This window comes from Sinohyriopsis cumingii, chromosome 16 (assembly GCF_028554795.1).
Source record: "Sinohyriopsis cumingii isolate HCF-2022 chromosome 16, ASM2855479v2, whole genome shotgun sequence".
Lineage (NCBI taxonomy): Eukaryota > Metazoa > Mollusca > Bivalvia > Unionida > Unionidae > Sinohyriopsis > Sinohyriopsis cumingii.
In genome coordinates this window covers 77,065,464-77,084,846 of record NC_142976.1, presented here as the reverse complement: position 1 = coordinate 77,084,846, position 19,383 = coordinate 77,065,464, and the positions used below count along the sequence as shown (strand labels likewise).

Here is a 19,383-nt window from a genome sequence, read left to right as displayed (position 1 = left end):
TCACCCGATTGATATATATGTTGATAACCCCAAATGTAGGCTGTCATTATTTAACCTATACTGCAAGCGTGTTTTCCACTAATACAAAGACTATGAAAATCGAAAGTAGAGCTGACAATATTACCTGGCAGTGAGGGATTTTTATACATGTGAGTTAGTCTTTGTTAGTGTATTAATTCTCAGTCAGTCTGGCTGAAGATGATGTATTCCCTAACACTGTGTTAATTTTAGCATCTTCATTGTTCTGGATATAGTAATTAATACGGTAAGTTCAACCACTGTATTCGACAATGGTGTATTTTTCTTTTTTAAATTGAACTAATTTAACTTAGCACTTGACTGTTAGTTTGCTATTTTTGTAGGTTTAATGCCATTTTCAGCACGCGAAAGACCACGTAATGTATGGCGGCCAGTAGTAATGGCAGAGACAGAGTCCGGGGAAAACCCGGGGGGAAAACATCCAATAACAGGGATCTACGGGTAAACTTTCTGACATAACCCACGTTGGTTGAGCCCTGACTCGAACCTTCGCAGGCAGGTTAAGCTTGCAATGTATTTAGGGGATACAAAGTTGCTATAAAAACATCCTTTTACTCTTATACTAGAAATTGGGTTGAAGACTAGGTAAAGTGGGTGGGGCTGGTGTGATTATTTGCGAGAGTTTGGGACAGACCATAGCGATTATTGGCGAGAGTTTGGGACAGGCCGTAATATCAGCTATTCGAACAATTGATTACTATCCTGTAGTTGAAAGGTTCTTGATCGATAAGAGCTCATGTAAGTGCGTTGTTACTAATGTTTAAGTTCCCTCTTTCCCTCATTTTCGAGGGCACCTATTACCAAAAGGTTACCATTGAATGAAAATTTAAGCATGTACTTTCCAATGTGAATTCTTGATTTCTGTTACATACAAGAGGCCTGTCGATACATAAAGAGATACGTTATCTACATATTCTTCTTGCTGCTGCTAATGTAAATATGTTTTTAAAGGGAGAGGACTCTTGATAATATGAGATAACATTAGTCCAATTCCGTGGACATGTATGATGTTTGTAAATTAAGGCAACTGTTTAAAAGACCAAGGGTGGTTTACAAATATATACGATAAATTTAAGCGAGTCCTCTTTAGTTGACTCTTCTTGCCAACTTTGATTCCCACTCTAAACGTTAAAGTACTACATAATGATTGTTGATGACCAGTGTTCAACCTATTGGCTAGTCTGAGTTTCCTCTGACCCTTGTCACCCCATTTTTTATATTTGGACATTTATGTTGGGGTGTAGGGTCAGAGTCCATTCCCAGTCGAAAATTTTAAATCATATCCATATCGATTTCATGCAGGTATGTCTCGATGAAAGGTTGGTCTATATAAAAATTGATCAAATTGTTTTGGCATTTGTTGCGTACGGATGGATATTCATGACATAATTTGTATGCTACACGCATTTCCCTTTTATTCTAGATTCATATTTTTCTATTTGTCCCTTGTTGCTGTTTGATTGGGTCATAACACACTGGCTGGACTGATATACAAATTACCAGTTACACCTTTCATGGACATTTATTATGAAGAAGAAAAAGAAAAACAGCTTGATCATTATAAATTGTTGTTCCTGTTGATTAAAGAAGAACTGTTTCGTACTCCCAACAATTCTGTCACATATTGGTTTATGGAGTTCAAAATATTCAAACGTTTTTTTTAATAAATATTTCACTGCTTTGAAATGTATCAGATCATGCACTCGTTTAACTCAATTTCTCGAATGATTCTATTCCCAAAATTAGATTTTTAAATTATATTGGTTATGATAGTTCTAACTATGCTGTGATTCTGGTATAAATATAGATATATATAGTATATAATACAAAAGAAAATGAAAACCTCCTTAAAGAATAATCATATACCTAGAAGTCTTGTTATACTTGGAAAAATAAACAAGTTTAAAAACTACTCAAAATTTTAGGAAATATTAAATTTTCCTTCAAAGATAAAACAAGATCAGTTTCAGAAAAATACACATGTGTTTTTATTAATGAATGTGTGATGGGAGTAATGGCGCTCTGAGTGTGTATGTGTGTGGGTGGGTGGAGAGAGAGAGAGAGAGAGAGAACTCGCTGGTATGTGATCGTAATCAGTTATCCGCATTGCTAAAAGACAATAGTTGTAAATTTCATCACTTTACGAGAATTAAGAACATGACGTTGAAAATTAGTATTTTAACGGTGAGTATTCCAAAGTGTGCCAATTTAAATCCAAAATAACGTAATAAGTAGGAGTTGGTATTTGCACTTATTTGGAATAAGAACAATGTAAAATAGGTAAAAAGAAACTTTAAATTCCAAACATTATTGGGTGTTAAACCGTATGTTTTTCTAAGTGTTCAATTTTATTGTTGTTATTGTTGTCGTCGTGGTTGGAGCCTTGATGGTTCAGTGGTTAGTGTACTGGATACACAACTGCGTCGAGAAGATATAAAGTTTTATGTGCTGATGTGCTTTTAAACACCAGAAATGTTATTATTATTATTATTATTATTGGACGTTAGAGAGTTCTGTTTGTTAGATTGTTGGCTTTTTGTTTTCAATGTTGTTGTACATTGCATTTGGACATATTATATATATCACTTAATCTTTGTAAATAAATATAATGCACACTTAATTCTCAGCATATTTATTCTGAGAACAACGACCAGAAACCTGTTAGTGTCACAGTGGATGGAGAAACCCATTTTCAAGAAGTACCGAGCACGTGTCGGCGATGGTTTTGTTGGTGTCACGTGACTACCACATTGACATGTACTATCTGCGTAGTGATTGTTGTTGTTGTAGGGTTTAATGCCATTTTTCAGCACACGATAGGCTATACATGGCGGCCAGTATTAATGGTGGAGGAAGAACCCAGGAAATCCCCGGAAAGAACCACCGACCCTCGAGAAGCTACTGGCCAGCTTTCTCACATACCCACATTGGCCGATTCCGAGACTCCAACACAGACAGAGGTGAGATGGCAGTGATCCGTAACAGAGAGCGCTTTAGACACCTCGGCCACTCGGGACCCCCTTGCAAATCGTAGGTTAGACATGGGTATCCTTTCTTTTTTTCGATGTTGTTTTTCTTTTTTTAGTTTGGATTTTAATTAAATTTGGCACTTCACATAATATTAACAACTTGGGGGGGGGGGGGAATCGCTATTACAGTCTGGCTGTACACTTTTCAGTGTCCGGGACGTAACTCTCCAAGCGTTCAAAATATTTAAACCAAACTTGGCAAGTATATCAAACAAGATGTGAAAATATACCTAATGCCAGTAAGAATTTTCATATTTAAATAAAAAAGTTCATGTTGCTTTTATGTAAACAATGCAATAATTACTGAATTTGTCATTTCAGCGAGTTATTTCAATCAAATTTGGTGCACACGCAAACTACATTTCCAATGGGTGTCCTTTGATATTTAAAAGGTTTTGTTTCGAATATTGCCTATTACCTATATTACCATAGAAAATATCCACACACAAAAACAATCCTCACATTTCTCATTTATTTCGATTTCTCAAACACCGTTGCCTCCATTTCCATGAAACTTTAAGTGTACATGCGTCATGGGAAGTTGTACCCTACCCAACCAGTGTCAACGTTAAACATTTTGCATTTAACAACATTTCTCGAACAACTTTAGCCGACACAGTCGTTAGCTTGCTGTTGTCATGCATCTTAAAGATGCTGTATCAGACCAAACGAGGACCTTTGTGACCACTCCTGTTGCAACGTTAAATGACTCGGAACATATTCACGAAACGTCGGGTCAGTGCATCCATCAGCAGGAACCGGGAGCATACGTTTTATTACAAAAGAACTTTCATGTCTTTTTGAGTTCGGTATGCAAGGTTCCTTCTTGAAATCACTTTCAGCAAAATACAGAAGCTGTAAATTCTTCTTGACAAACATTTCACACTGGTTCAGAATCGCACTGGTCATCTGATATCCATGTGAAACACGCCAGAGCTTACAGCGCTCGTGCAGATAGATCCGATATGTATTTGATTACGTGATACCAGAAAGAAAAAAATTGCGTATTCTGCTGACAACAGGCATTATTCTGTCCGTTTTTTTTAAAAAAAAAAAATCTTAAAGTCCTATGACATTTGAGCATTCAAACGCAAACAGTTCCCGGTATTCGCTAAGATGCGATAGACTAGTACGATAAACGACTGGTGTCTTGACCACAATAGCTATTGTTTTGTATCAGTTGTTATCTTAAAGTTCAGTGGGTATAAAGTATATATTTGTCCCTAATGAGCAAATTCTTGGAAGAGTACTCGTCTATTTTGTTTTTATTTTTTATAAAACGTTTGTTTTGATAAGTAACATATAACCGATGCGTCTCTGAGTCAAAAACTATTAATGTGTCTATACATTTTTGTCTTCTCTACTCTGACAGCCAGTCTCTATATGTTATTCGCGCGCGCGCGCACACACACACACACACACACACACAAACACACACACACTCGTGTCTTCACCGTTATTTGGGGATATTTAAAATTCAAAACGTAAGACAAATGTGTAGACAAATTTTAACTTCAAAACTTGCAGTGCTAGGGTTGTTGTACTTGTACTTAAAGGTATATTTGGAAGCCCCGTATCATAGACCTCTTGTTTATTCGGTGTAATCATTTTATGCAATATCTAAAATTTTCAGCTTAATGTGATCAACGCTTAACGAGATCACTCTAAGTGTAACGAAATATTTAAGTACATATAAACATATTCTCCCTAAGAGAGGTACAACTGTACTGTATGCGTTTTGCTGCGAGAGGTAAAGATATGTTTCTACTTGCATATTTTATTCACTATCATTAAAACTATAACTGACCCACTTGTCAGACCTACATCCAAAAATATCAACGTCATCACTGGTTTCGATGTTTCTAGTTCAGCAGAGGGAATGTTTAAATTCTCTTATAACACTGCTTCTTGTGACAGCTTAGTTACTGCATTGACAGATATGAACCGAACATTTGCTTCGGCAACTTCTGCATGTTTACAGGATTTAGTTCGAGCCTTTGGATGTCGTCAGGTGTCGTCTGCTGTATTCGTTTTAATTGGCTTGTAAACCACATTGAAACTGTACGTTTGTGATTTCAATCGAAACATATCGATTCTTGCAGAAGGTCGTGATTTGAATTATTGAAAATGACTTTATGGGCCTTGTGGTCACAGATTAGCGTAAATGCGTGGCCAAACAGGTATAGCTCAGATGGAAATTTTGATAACTCCAAGCTATTACTAGTGCTTAACGTTCCCTCCATTGGCGTACTAAGGGTAAATTGCACCTGGGGCCGCGATAATGACCCAAAGGGGTTTTGTCGCCCTAAGACCTCTGGCGCCGGGGGCAACCGCCCTTCCGCGCATTCCCCCGCTAGTACACTATTGGTTCCGTCTGTGAACACTGTTTTTCTACAGTTGGAAGTGCTCTGCTTGCGTCGGCAGTAAACTTTCCATTCTGAGTTAGTACTGCATCTAGACCAATAGAACTTGAACCTACAATTAATTGTGTTTCCTCATTAGGATCAAAATACGCAGTTACTGTGTCACTTGCTCAGTCTTGTTTTCTTGTGTTTGTCTGTCCATTCCCCTGATTAGTTTTGATTGGTTAAGGCACGAAGAGGCTAGTTGGTCATTGAATATTTTTGGATAAATCGTCCTACGTCGTTTGTCATGCTTAGTAAACCGCATACTGACATATTTGATGGAATACTGGCATTTTCAATTGCTTCCACTTTCTTTCGATCTGAAAAAAACTCCATCTTTGCTGAAAAAGATGTCAAAGAACTCAATTTTGTCTTTGTTTAACATTTCCGTTTATTTAATGCCAATACTTTTTCAACGATGCAGGTGAAAGAATCTTGATTTTAGTCATGTGCTTCATGAGTACGACTGAATACTAGACTGTCATCGATAATATTTCTTGCGCCTCATAGTCATTCCATTGTTGTAACGCGTGCTTTGGAATGTCTATGCAGCTAGTGATATTTCGAAACTGAGGCGTTTATATCTCTCTAGTCTTATGTGAGTAAATTATGCTGTAATGTTCCTTGATATTTCGTCCAATTTCAGTTAATGGTAACCCGAATTTAGATCAAGCTTGGAGAACATGGTTGCACCGCTGAGATGTACTGTAAGATCATTTATCCTTAAAGTGACGTGTCCCTCACTTCAAACGCATATATACGCTGATCCTGATTTCATCAGGGTTTTGTGTTTGGGTGCTTCCACAATTGGTGACACTCATGGAGCTGATCCACCCACCTTCTCGATAATTTTTCAAGTATTTCCAGCTCTATTGAAATGTAATACGTCGGTGGCGCTAATTGACAGGGACAATATTACCATCAGCGTAAAAGTGTATTTATATGTCTTTAATTTTCCGAATCCTTTGAAAATACCTGTGAACTGTTTGGACAGTTCTTCGGATTTCCTCGTCACTGAAGCACATACTCGTGGAATTATTTGCAAAAGCTTGTTTTCTTTGCTCAGTTGATTTCCAACATTTCATTTGGTTACGTTGATTGAGCTGACTTGGTCCTATCCATAGTTTCAATCTTGGCATGAAACTTCACAGCTATCGCTCCGGTGGCCTAGTGGTTAGAGCGTCTGCCTCGGATGCGGGAGATCGCAGGTTCGAAGCCTGGCCGAGTGATATCAAAGACTTATAAAAATGGTACAAGCAGCTGCCTCGCTAGGCGCCCGTCATTTAGAGGTTAGAGTTAGGACTGGTTGGCATGGTGTCAGGATAATGTGCCTGGGTGGGACATCATGCGGCATGATGCCCAAGTGCTAGACATCACTGTAAACTGTAATACTGCAAACATCGTAGCGATATGATTGAAAAATTGTCAAAGCTGTGTTAAAAATCCAAAACACACGCAAGCACGCACACACACACACACACACACACACACACACACTTAACGTCTGAATGGTAATTTGGTTACTGAAAAATCAAGCACTCTTATTGATCACATTTATACTAACCTACCAGACAATGTGGCTTGTGTTAATGTACCGAATGTTGGTCTTAGTGACCACTATCCTACTTTTTTGACAAGAAAGGTTAAATGCAAGAAAAATAAGAAAAATACACATAAAACGATCACTTACAGATCGTTCAAAACTTTTAATGAAGAACAATTTCTCAATGACCTATATAAAGTTCCATGGAGTATGATCCAAAATTTGGATGACATAGATGAAGCCATGAGGGTGTGGACTGACTTATTTATGGATGTAGTATCTAAGCATGCACCACTGAAAGTATATCGAGTAAAGACTGATATTCAACCTAATTGGCTTACTACTGAAATCCTAGATGCTATGAAAACACGAGACAAATTCAAGGCTATGGAAAACCATGCACAATATAAAGTATGGAGAAATAAAATAACAAGTATGATCAAAAAAGCTATAAAAAAAACTTATTATCAATCATTGATTGAAAACAAAAAGAGCAACACAAACTCCATTTGGAAAGTCTTCAATGAACTCACTGGAGGAACGCACAAAAAACAGACAAATAAAATTCACTCACTTCTGGTAAATGACACCATAGTCACTGATGACACTGACATTGCAAATGTTTTCAATGATTTTTTCATCAACATGACCACAAAGTTAAAAGAGCCAGTGATAGAAAACAACTTTAATGAACTGAAAAAGTTCTGCAGCAGTAAAATCTCAAAGGAGGTATGTTTCTCTATCCCACCAGTGTCAAAAAACTTTGTTACAAAATGTCTCAGTGAACTTGATACCAAGAAAGCTACAGGACTTGATCAGATTGGTCCACGACTCATTAAATCTTCTGCCTTTGCTATTGTAGATATCATAACATTCATAAGTAATTTAAGTATTGCAACCTCATCTGTCCCCAAAATATGGAAAACTGCAAAAGTAACTCCTATTCACAAATCTGGTTCTAAGGATGATGCTGATAACTACCGACCAATTTCAATACTACCAAACTTGTCAAAATTGATTGAAAAACATGTCCATGACTCATTCATGTCATATTTAACCGAACACTTGCTGTTACATCCTAATCAATCAGGCTTTAGACAGAACCATTCCTGTGAGACTGCCTTGATCTCCCTAACTGATAAATGGCTTCAAGCACTTGACCAAGGTAGAATAATAGGAACTGTATTTGTAGATTTCAGGAAAGCTTTTGACATGGTGGATCATGAAATCCTTTTGAAGAAACTGAAAATCTACCAGTGTGATGAAAGAACAATTAGATGGTTTACTTCGTACTTAAATGAGAGAACACAACATGTTTACATAAATAATGTTCTGTCTGAACCTGAAACAATTAGATATGGAGTACCACAAGGATCAATTCTAGGTCCACTACTATTCATTTTATTTATTAATGTCCTACCACTTTTACTAAGAGACTCAATATCATCTACAGATCTCTATGCAGATGACACAAGATTGTCAGACATCCAAAACACAAAGCATGAGCTCGAAATTTCTTTACAGAATGCACTAAGCAAACTGGAAAACTGGTGCACATGTAATGGCATGGTGGTAAATACTGGTAAAACTAAAATATTACTTATCTCAACACGGCAAAGAAGGACAAATCTTGATAGTGATGAACTATGTCTGACATGGAAGGATACAAATCTGCAAATAGTCTGTCATGATAGGCTACTTGGTGTTCTGGTAGATAATAAGCTATCATGGACTGAACATATCAAACATACCAGTAAAAAAGTCTATTCAAGTTTATGGCTTCTCAGTAGGATAAGACATTTTCTCCCTGAAAGGCACAGAAAACTATTTTATAACAGTTACATACAACCCTATTTGGACTACTGTAGTACAGTATGGGGTAATTCAAATGATAAAAACATAGCAAAGCTGGCACATCTTCAAAAAAGTGCATTTGGGCTAATGTCAATCCAGAAAGAAAGCAAGGAAAGTTTAGCTGGTAGGTTAAAAATATTACCTATTAAAGACCGAATCTGTTTGAGAAAAGCCAAATTAATGTACAGGATATCTCAGAATAGTGCTCCTGAATATTTACAATCACTATTCCAGTATAGGCTACCTGGTAATACTCCCCACCTGCGATTCATGTCTACCAAACAGTATAAAATTCCCAAACCAAAAAAGAAATTATTTACAAAAGTTTCCAATACTCTGGAACTCTGCTCTGGAATAGTATTCCAGTTGAGAATAGAAATGCCCACTCTATTTCCTTCTTCCAAACCCAATATATCCAGTGGCTTCAGAGATGCAGCTTAAATAAATGAATTCCTTTGTATGAGGGCCTCAAGGTAGATTAGTTTTTAGCTAATTGTGTTACCCTCTTTAAATAAGGTCATTATTATTATTATTATTATTATTATTATCCATAATGCATACATTGTATCTGTTTTCTGTAGTCTCGGGATATGTTTCAGTTTCACTGCTGTATGCTTGTCCATGAGAGTAATACTCGATCCTGTGTCAGTCAACACCTTTTTGTTCCATCTACTTCTGCTATTGTGGAGCTCTGCAGATTATGTCACACATTAAGAACAACTGTCCACTGACAAGTTCCCCAGTGGAATGCAGGCTCTGCACCTTGCTGACGATTGTGCTGTTAAATGGCTAGGCATGTACGACATACGATAAATAAATAAATAAATAAATAAATAAATTGTTTGAAGCTGTCTTGCTTTAAGAATGTTTACGTTGCTTCTAGGTTGCAGGCCAAAGTGTATTCTTTGAGCTCTCAGATGTACTATCTTTGTTTCTTTGACCTTTTACTTTATTAACTTTCATTTTTTTCAAGTTTTGATCATCAAACTCTTGAAAAATGGTTTTTCTTCTTCAAAAAATTACATTGTTTCCGTTTTGCTGGGTACTGATTGCCTTTGCGTGGTACAATTTCTGCATTTTTTGTTTTCTTTATTATTGTTTGTGATTGATGTTCGATTTCTCCATGAAGCGTGTCTTGTTTTTGCGACGATTCCATGTCATTCCATTTGTTGTGGCATTTACATTCACTCTTCAGATTTTTCTATTTCTCTCACATATCTGTCAGAGAGTTCCAGGCCAGGGCAAATGTAAATAGATGTGATAGGTTAATTTATTCACGAAGTGCGCGACGTCAAAGACGTGTTGACAGACAACCTTGAATTATTTGCGACTTTATTTCTTTATCGACATCAGCGAATTCACACGTTGCAGAAAACTGTCTTAGCTTCTTGTGAAGATCATCAAATTATTGTCCATTTTGTTGTTTTTCTTGACGAAATTTGTAGATTTCAAATTCGTGGTTCTTCTCTGGTGCAAAGTAGTTTGTCAGATTTTCTATGGCAGATGGGTAATGATCGCCGGTGTTCTTGGAGGTTTTCGAAAATACGATTTATGTCCTCTCCAGAATATTGTAAAGGACAACGTACGCCGACGTTTTGTGTTATTTGATGTCCATTCAGGTCAAAAGGTTATCAAGCTGTTTTACCCACTTCTTCCATCGGACATCAGGTGCATTTTCATGGACAGAGAATGGTGGGTAATTAGGCAAACTTGCTGCTATAATCAGAGGAAAACTTTTACTAAAAGTATGTAACATGGTAGCTTAATTTTAGAATCACTATCAGGTAAATCGTTGCATTTCGTGTTGGAGAGAGTTCTCGTTACTATTATCTGTTTCAAATGACGATTTTAACTTTAAAAAATTTGAAAGCTGTGATTTGATTGGTGAATCACAAAGTCACAGAACATGGCCTCGTGTCGGTGCCTATCAGATCTACTTATTAAACGAAGATTGCGATTTTAATCAGATTGGTTTCACCTTTAATAAGCAATCATATATCCAAAGCAAGCAGTTTTTACATATTCCTCTGATAGAACTGTGGGGCTCTTTTAATTAGGCACTTGAGTTATGACTTCTCTTTAGCTCATCTGGCTATAGGGCCAGATGAGCTTATCGTATGACCCTGCATCCGTCCTGCGTTCATGAACAATTGCTTTTGTCAGCTTCCAAGAAATGCTTGACTAATTAAACCAGTATTGGCAGAAAGCATCGTGACATGAAGGCATTTCAGTTTAATGCAAATGATGTCAATCCGCCATGAAACTGGCCACTATTACTGAAAATGGAAAACTTTTAAATGATTTCTCGAGAAAACGCTTTAACGAATTTGACCAACGTTTAGCGAAATATTCCGACACATGTTTTCATTATTGTACAAAATGTTACTGAGCCAAAATCAAATATAACCGATGTATTGGAGATAAATAAACTCTGAAATTACCTGTTTTCAAACAGTGCACCAAAGTCAACCAGCTTTTAATAGAAGGCATTGTAACATAAAGGTCTTGCTAATTTCCACAAATGATGCAATTTCTTCATTAAAGAATATATTCAGAAAAACAACAAATGTGATCTACGTCTTCTCTAAAACGGTGCAACAAACTTTCAAGTTAGAAAAACTTTCAACGCCTTCTTCTAACACTGCCAAAAAGGATTTGACCAAATTTGACAGAAAGGATTTTTAAAATGTTTTATAAAAGGATGTCAATCTTCAATTAAATATGTCTGTTATTACTACACATTGGAAAAATAACCAGTGTTTCCCTTTACCCTCATTTGCGCTTCAGAGACCCCCCAGTTTTTAATTTGACCCCCAGTTTTGATACCAAAGTTTGTTTTTTACTCAGTTTATATAAACATTAGGATAAAACATGTTGGCAAACACGGAAGTAAAAATTTTGTTTAAGCGCACTGATGTAGCTTTTATTGGGATACGCATTTGTTATGTACAGTGCATTTCGGCCATAATTTACACTAAATTTTCTAATTTGCTGAGTGTTTCTGACCATTTCGGTGGCCTAAGTGGTTAGAGCGTCCGCTTCGGATGCGGTTGGTCGCTGGTTTGAGTTATATCAAAGACTTATAAAAATGCTACTTGCAGCAGCACCGCTTGGCTGACAGCATTAAGAGGTTAGTGTTAGGACTGGTCAGCTGGTGTCAGGATAATGTGACTGGGTAGGATATGATGCTCCATTTCTGTGGCATGATGTCCTGGTGCTGGACGTCACTATAAACTGTCAGACAGCATATATCGTAGCGATATGACTCAAATTGTTAAAGCTAGGTTAAAAATCCAAAATTACACAGACACACACACACACGCACACACAGAGTTTCATAGACAAAAGGTTGATACCGGATAAAATTAACGTTAAAATACAGCGAGCTTCCGATTTCAGAGATTTATATAAACCGAGAATATTCTAGTGAATTTGTGAGTTTTTTTAGTTGAATTTAGATCATTATATCGCACTGCAATCAGTGACATGAAAAAAAAAGTTTATTAGTTGACAAATATTTTGGACAATGTTCACGTTGGGTAGTAACTTCAGAAAAATAACTTTAGATAATGTTCACGTCGCATGGTAATTATTTGGACTCTTAATGAAACACTGTATTGCGAATATTACTAACTTAAGTTCAAAAGATTTGTATTCAGTTATTTTATTCACCCATTAATGGCATTTCATGTCAATCTGTAAACTGTTTAATGGTATGCAAATGATGAATTTTACAGAAATAACTAAAATTTGCAATTAAGTCAAATCGTCCTCATTCTAAACTTTACTTAAAACTATACACATATATCCGTTGAAGTGTGTATGAAATGTTTTTGTTAAAATCAAGCGCGCAACATAAAGTGTAACGCGTTGTTTGACATTTCCCCTATGCTTCCACCCCCACCCCATCCCGCCAACTGTTTGGACTACGAAACTCGATATTAAACTGCAGTTCCACCACCCTTACCAGATGAGGTACTAGGGGTGCACGTTGGTGATCTATATTTAATGAATACAGAAAAGAATCACAGTGAAGTAAAAAAAAAAAAAAAAAAAAAAAAAAAATCTTATTACTTAAATAAATAATTAAAATGACACAACATAATGTTTGCAAGGATTTGGGTTACAGTTTGAGTTTCATTGTGACTGGAACATTTTCAGCATCATCTTCAAGGAAACATCACAATAATGCAATTGAAGTTGCTTTTAGTGTTTATCGCGGTTACACTTTTTATTAATTTAATGATGAATGTGGGGTTGGGGATTGTGGTACGGTTCATACAGGGATGGGGAAGCAAGGATCGATTGTTTTTTTTTTTAAAAATAAATATTATTATTATTAAAATATAAACAAGTTTTCTAGTTTAGTCAAACATGTTAGTAAGATTATACCGTAATCTTAGAATGCATCTCTTGATACACATATATCTTTTAGCAGAATGATAGCTAAAACTAGATCATGGATAAATTATTAAATAAATGTAATAAATAAATGTATACATCAATTTCCAGGGAACACCATAACTCCAGTATGACGTACGCAGACCACCACAGTCGCCAGCGGATGATACCGTGGCTGGAATCGCGGATTGAGAGTGGGGAGATTCCAGGACTACAGTGGATAAACAAGAAAGAAAAAACATTCCGGGTGCCATGGAAACACGTGGGCAACAGAGATTGGAGTGAGGCAGATTCAATGATTTTCAAGGTTAGAATAATAAAATGTATTTTAGTTTCTTCAGAAATTGCAGGACTCCAATCAACGATGTTGCTGTTTTAGCTTGTATTATGGTTGTTTGTTTTTTTTTTCTTTTCTTCAGCGTCGTTGCAGTATTCGTCGTTTTACCGCCGCCAGTTTCCTCTGGCCTTCAATCTCTCTAACCATTAGCAAAACTTCTACCTCAAAATAATTTGAATTTTTTTTCCCGGACAGTTTTGAGAAAACTTCGCGAATGGCTGGTCCCTAGTCCTACCTGTAAGACCTCAACAAAATCAAAATGTGCTATGTCTTACATGTAGGACTAGGCTGGTCCCATATGCCCCCCCCCCTCCCCGCACCCAAATATGGGCTCATATTGTCAGTATACTCCTAAGGATAAATTGGTGCAGATCATATAATGTAAAGCATATAACAGTCATATCATATATATTATGTATTGTAAAACATATAAGAGTCATATCATATATGTTCTGTATGGATTGTTTTCACAGATGTCACGATCGAGTATGCAAATACCCACAATGCAACGCACGCGCACCTTGCGCCACCATCTTGAGTCCCTAACAAATCTTTGTCAACATTAGTCATCGTGTATATTCAAGATAATAATCTGATTTAACTGTCAATAAGGACATTTACTTCATTGAAACAATACATAGATACTTGAAATTAAGTGCCCTATGGCATGAAAATAAAAATAAATCTGGAAGTTCCCTTGCTTATATTGAAAGACAGAATGGTGAAGTTGAACCGTAATTGTGCATATTGCTATCAAATAGAAATGCAGTTATTTTTTTTTACAAACAGACAATACTGACATTTTTAAAGTGTTTCATATCATATCCTTAACCTTGTCATCTTGAAAGAGTATTTCCAGACAATGATTTTAGGGATACAATATCAGTTATGAATTAAAATTTCATAGCATGTGTTTTATGCCAGAACTTTTATGTTCAAATACTTTTCGCGTCAACAAGTGTTTGTGCCAAAGACAGTTGACAAACCAATTTAATTAGTATGGTCAGGTATTGTATTTGTGGTGGAAATGATGGACGTAGGATGATAATGAATCAAAGCGATAACCATTCAAAGAAGTTTCATCTTCAGTGTGTTCAAACGAAACACGTGCCTAACGGAACATGACTGTGTCGAATGTCAAAAAGTATTCCTAAAATGCTTTTAGAAATATGAAATTATATATTAACAATTAGTATTTGAACTTGAACGATAACCAAATGATTGATTTCAGCCCACGAAAATTGAAAATCATTACATGTTTTCACTTGTTTGTGTAATGCCTTTTTTTATTGATCGATCTAATTTGTTTATGAAAGAATAACAAAGATGGTTGAAATTTAAATGTTTTACTTGAAGAAAACAAGTAGAAAGTCACACATTCAGTCTTGTGTGGTTGACAGGAACAACACATTGTGATGTATTATTATATTCTTACGCACAAAATGAAACGTGTCTTCGTAATTATGAGGGAAGAACAATGTTATTAGGTGCTGGCTTGCGGGGCTAGGGACTTAACATGGTGGATGTGGAAGTCCTAACGTTTTGTGACGTCACGTGAAAACAACAGATTGTAAAGCATGTAACAGTCATATTGTATATATTCTGTATTATAAAGCATATAAGAGTCATATATATTTTGTATTGTAAAGCATGTAAAAGTCATATCATATATATTCAGTATTGTAAGCATGTAATAGTCATATCATATATATTATGTATTATAAAGCATGTAACAGTCATATCATATATATTATGTATTGTAAAGCATGTAACAGTCATATCATATATATTCTGTATTGTAAAGCCAGTAACAGTCATATCATATATATTCAGTCTTGGAAGCATGTAACAGTCATATCATACATATTCTCTATTATAAAGCATGTAACAGTCATATCATATATATTCTGTATTATAAAGCATGTAACAGTCATATCATATATATTCTGCATTATAAAGCATGTAACAGTCATATCATATATATTATGTATTGTAAAGCATGTAACAGTCATATCATATATATTCTGTATTGTAAAGCCAGTAACAGTCATATCATATATATTCTGTATTGTAAAGCATGTAACAGTCGTATCATATATATTGTGTATTGTAAAGCATGTACCAGTCATATCATATATATTCTTTATTGTAAAGCATGTAACAGTCATATCATATATATTATGTATTGTAAAGCATGTAACAGTCATATCATATATATTCTGTATTGTAAAGCATGTAACAGTCATATCATATATATTCTGTATTGTAAAGCATGTAACAGTCATATCATATATAAGTCTATAGTGTAACCCATGTAACATTCATCACATATAAGCAGACCCAGTCAGAGGGGTGGGTGGATGGGGGTATATGGACTGGGCCTCAACCCCTAAGGGGCCTTGGTTTTTACCAGTTTCTTTTAAAAATCTCCTTAATACTCTTGTGTTCTTAGTCATCTTTTAAATCTTTACATAGTACCAGGTAAATGATATGGGTTGTTTTTGGCAATCAGTTCATTTCCAAATTTCAATATAGGCAGGGCCTGGGGGCATCAAACTCTCAAAGTCGCTCAGACCTCTCTCAGCCTCTGAAGGGGCTTGCATATAAGTCTATATTGGTAAAGCATATAACAATCATATCACTCATAATCCTATATTATAAAGCATTTGATAGTCATATATTGCACATATACCTATATTATAAACTGTGTAACAGTCATATCACACAATCATATATTATAAAGCTTGTAACATTCATATATCACACATAATACCCTATTGTAAAGAATATACCAGTCATATCACACATAATCCTATATTATAAAACATGTAACAGTCATATTATAAAGAATGTAACATGCATATATCGCACATAATCCTATATTGTAAAGCATGTAGCAGTCATATCAGACATAATTCTATATTATAAAGCATGCAAGTCATATCACACATAATCTAATATTATAAATCGTCATATACACATTTACTCAGTTGTTTACTCACTTTTCTCAACATTACTCCTCCACGATAAATCTCTCAGTCTCACTTTTTTTGCTCATACATTCAATCACCCACCACTCCCATGTATGCGCTCTTTCACCCTTTCTTTTTCTTCCCTTTTACCCCTTTTTTCATTCATTAAGTTGTAATTTATATTCTTTTTAATCTGTGCTGTTTGGTTTACAAAACTGTCTTAGCCCCGGAAAGGTCTGTCAGAGGTGCATAAGAGTTATCGCAAATGGAGTTGTTTCACTTGTTGTCCATAGTATACTGTATCAATGTTAAACGCAGCCAAAGCTACAGCATTTACTGTAACACCATGGATGATTTTATTATGGATGTTTGTATTCTGTGTGAGTGTGAGTGTGAAAGCCATGCATATGATAAACTCAAGGTGATAATTACTTCATACATTCCTGTACAAGAATATGTATGTGTAAAATTTCTGCTGTTTTCATGGATAATAACATAAAAATTATATCTATTAATGTTAGAGGCCTGCAAGGTTCAGTCTTAAAACGAAGGGATATTTTCCACTGGGTAAAACAAAAGAATGTATCTATAATATGCTTGCAAGAAACTCATAGTACAAAGAACGATGAAATATATTGGGCAGCTGAATGGGGATACAAATGTATATTTAGCCACTGCTCTAGTAAGAGTGCTGGGGTTGCAATATTTTTTAGAAATACTTTTGAATTTATAATCCATAGAGAAAGATGTGACAGTCAAGGGAGATTTATTATTTTAGATATTACAATTAATGGCAACAGAATAACCCTCGTGAATTTGTATGGTTATAATGATGATAATCCTAGCTTTTTTAGAAAGTTAAAGGAGGAGACTTTATTTTTTGAGAACTCATCAATTATAATGTGCGGAGACTGGAATACTGTTCAAGACTTAGATTTGGATACTTATAATATTTTACATGACAAACACCAACAGTCTAGGGCAGCGATTCAAGACCTGAAAAACGAATTGGAATTAATTGATCCCTGGCGAAATTTCAACCAAGACTTAAAGATGTATACCTGGAGGCAAAAATCTCCCTTGAAACAAAGTAGACTAGATTACTTTCTTGTATCGGATGACATTCATATGAATACAGCTGATGCATGTATCTTACCAGGGTACAAGACTGATCATTCAGCTATTGTTTTGAGTGTGGCGTTTTCAATGTTTCCAAGGGGAAAAGGATATTGGAAATTTAATAACCAACTGTTGAGGAACACTGAGTATACTGATTTGGTCAAAAAGTGTATAACTGACACTGTAAATGAATATTATGTAGGGGGAAATAAAGATGACTCTCTCCATGTTTCTCTTTCCTGTAACGACCAAATGTTCTTTGAAATTTTGAAAATGAAAATAAGATCTGAAACTATATGTTATTCTATTAGGAAATCAAAAGAGAAACGGGAAAAATTAAAGAAAATTGAGCAGGAAATAATAGAAATTCAGGGGGGACTGTCGAATAACATAAATGAGGAAATTCTGGAAAATTTAGAGAGAAAAAAAGCAGAATTAGAGGAATCTAGGAAAAAATACATAGAAGGTGTTATATTAAGATCTAAAGCTAGATGGTATGAATTTGGGGAAAAAAGCACAAAGTACTTTTTAAATCTTGAAAAAAGAAACTATGTTAATAAGACAATAAAAGAAATTATTTTAGATGATGGGACAAATATATCTGACCAAATAGATATTTTAGAAGCACAAAAACAGTTTTATATGGAATTGTTCAAAAGTAGAATAGCTCAGCTTGATGACGAGGCTACTCAAGAAACTCGAAATAGATTTTTTGATCACAATATTAAACTTAGTCGAGAGGAAAGAGAATCATGCGAGGGTCTGCTTACAATCAATGAATTCGGTATGTCTCTAAAACGGATGGAAAATGGAAAAAGTCCTGGCTCGGATGGATTCACTGTAGAGTTCTATAAATTCTTTTGGAAGTCTCTGGGGGGATTTATATGTAGATCAATAAATTACGGATATACTGTAGGAAAACTTTCAGATTTTCAGACTCAAGGAGTCATCACATGTCTACCAAAGGAGGAAAAAGACAGAAGATATTTTAAAAACTGGAGACCTATATCACTTTTAAATACTGATTATAAGATTGCTTCGGGAGCAATTGCAGCTAGGATTAAAAAGGTTCTTCCATCAATAATCAGCGATACTCAGAAAGGATATATGAAGGGTAGATTCATTGGAGAAAACACCAGACTATTATATGATATCATGGACCAACTTGAGAATGAAAACAGATATGGTTTATTATTGTTAATGGATTTCGAAAAAGCCTTTGACTCAATTAACTGGATCTTTGTGGAAGAAGCTCTACAATCTTTTAATTTTGGTGATTCCGTTTGTAAGTGGTTTAAACTGTTTTGTAATGACTCTAATAGTTGTGTTATAAATAATGGACATATGTCATCTTTTTTTAGACTTGAAAGAGGATGTCGTCAAGGAGATCCCCTTGCACCTTATTTGTTTATCATTGGGGTTGAGATTTTAGCTATAACTTTAAAGCAAAACGTGGATGTACGGGGAGTAATCTTTGACGCCAGTGAATATAAATTGGGTCAGTATGCCGATGACGCTTTTATTCTTCTTGATGGATCTAGTTTTTCTCTTGAAGCAACTATGAATATCTTGCAAGGTTTCTCTCTATTATCGGGACTTAAATGTAACATAACAAAAACAAAAACTATTTGGATTGGAAACAGGAAATTTTCTAATGAAAGAATATGTCCCGAAATGGGCCTAA

At 35.4% G+C, this 19,383-nt stretch overlaps 1 protein-coding gene across 5 annotated transcripts in view; it reads left to right on the top strand.

Moving 5' to 3' along the window:
- Positions 1–19,383, top strand: part of LOC149780842 (interferon regulatory factor 4-like) — a 60,946-nt gene that overhangs the window by 12,427 nt on the left and 29,136 nt on the right. For 3 of the 5 annotated variants that reach the window (XM_089937912.1, XM_089937911.1, XM_089937913.1), the window contains one exon: positions 13,383–13,578. In XM_089937912.1, coding sequence (XP_089794038.1) covers positions 13,383–13,578 — 196 coding nt within the window. Of the gene's footprint in view, positions 1–28; positions 266–13,382; positions 13,579–19,383 lie in introns of those variants that run through there. The other 2 variants (XM_089937915.1, XM_089937916.1) reach the window with 2 other exon arrangements.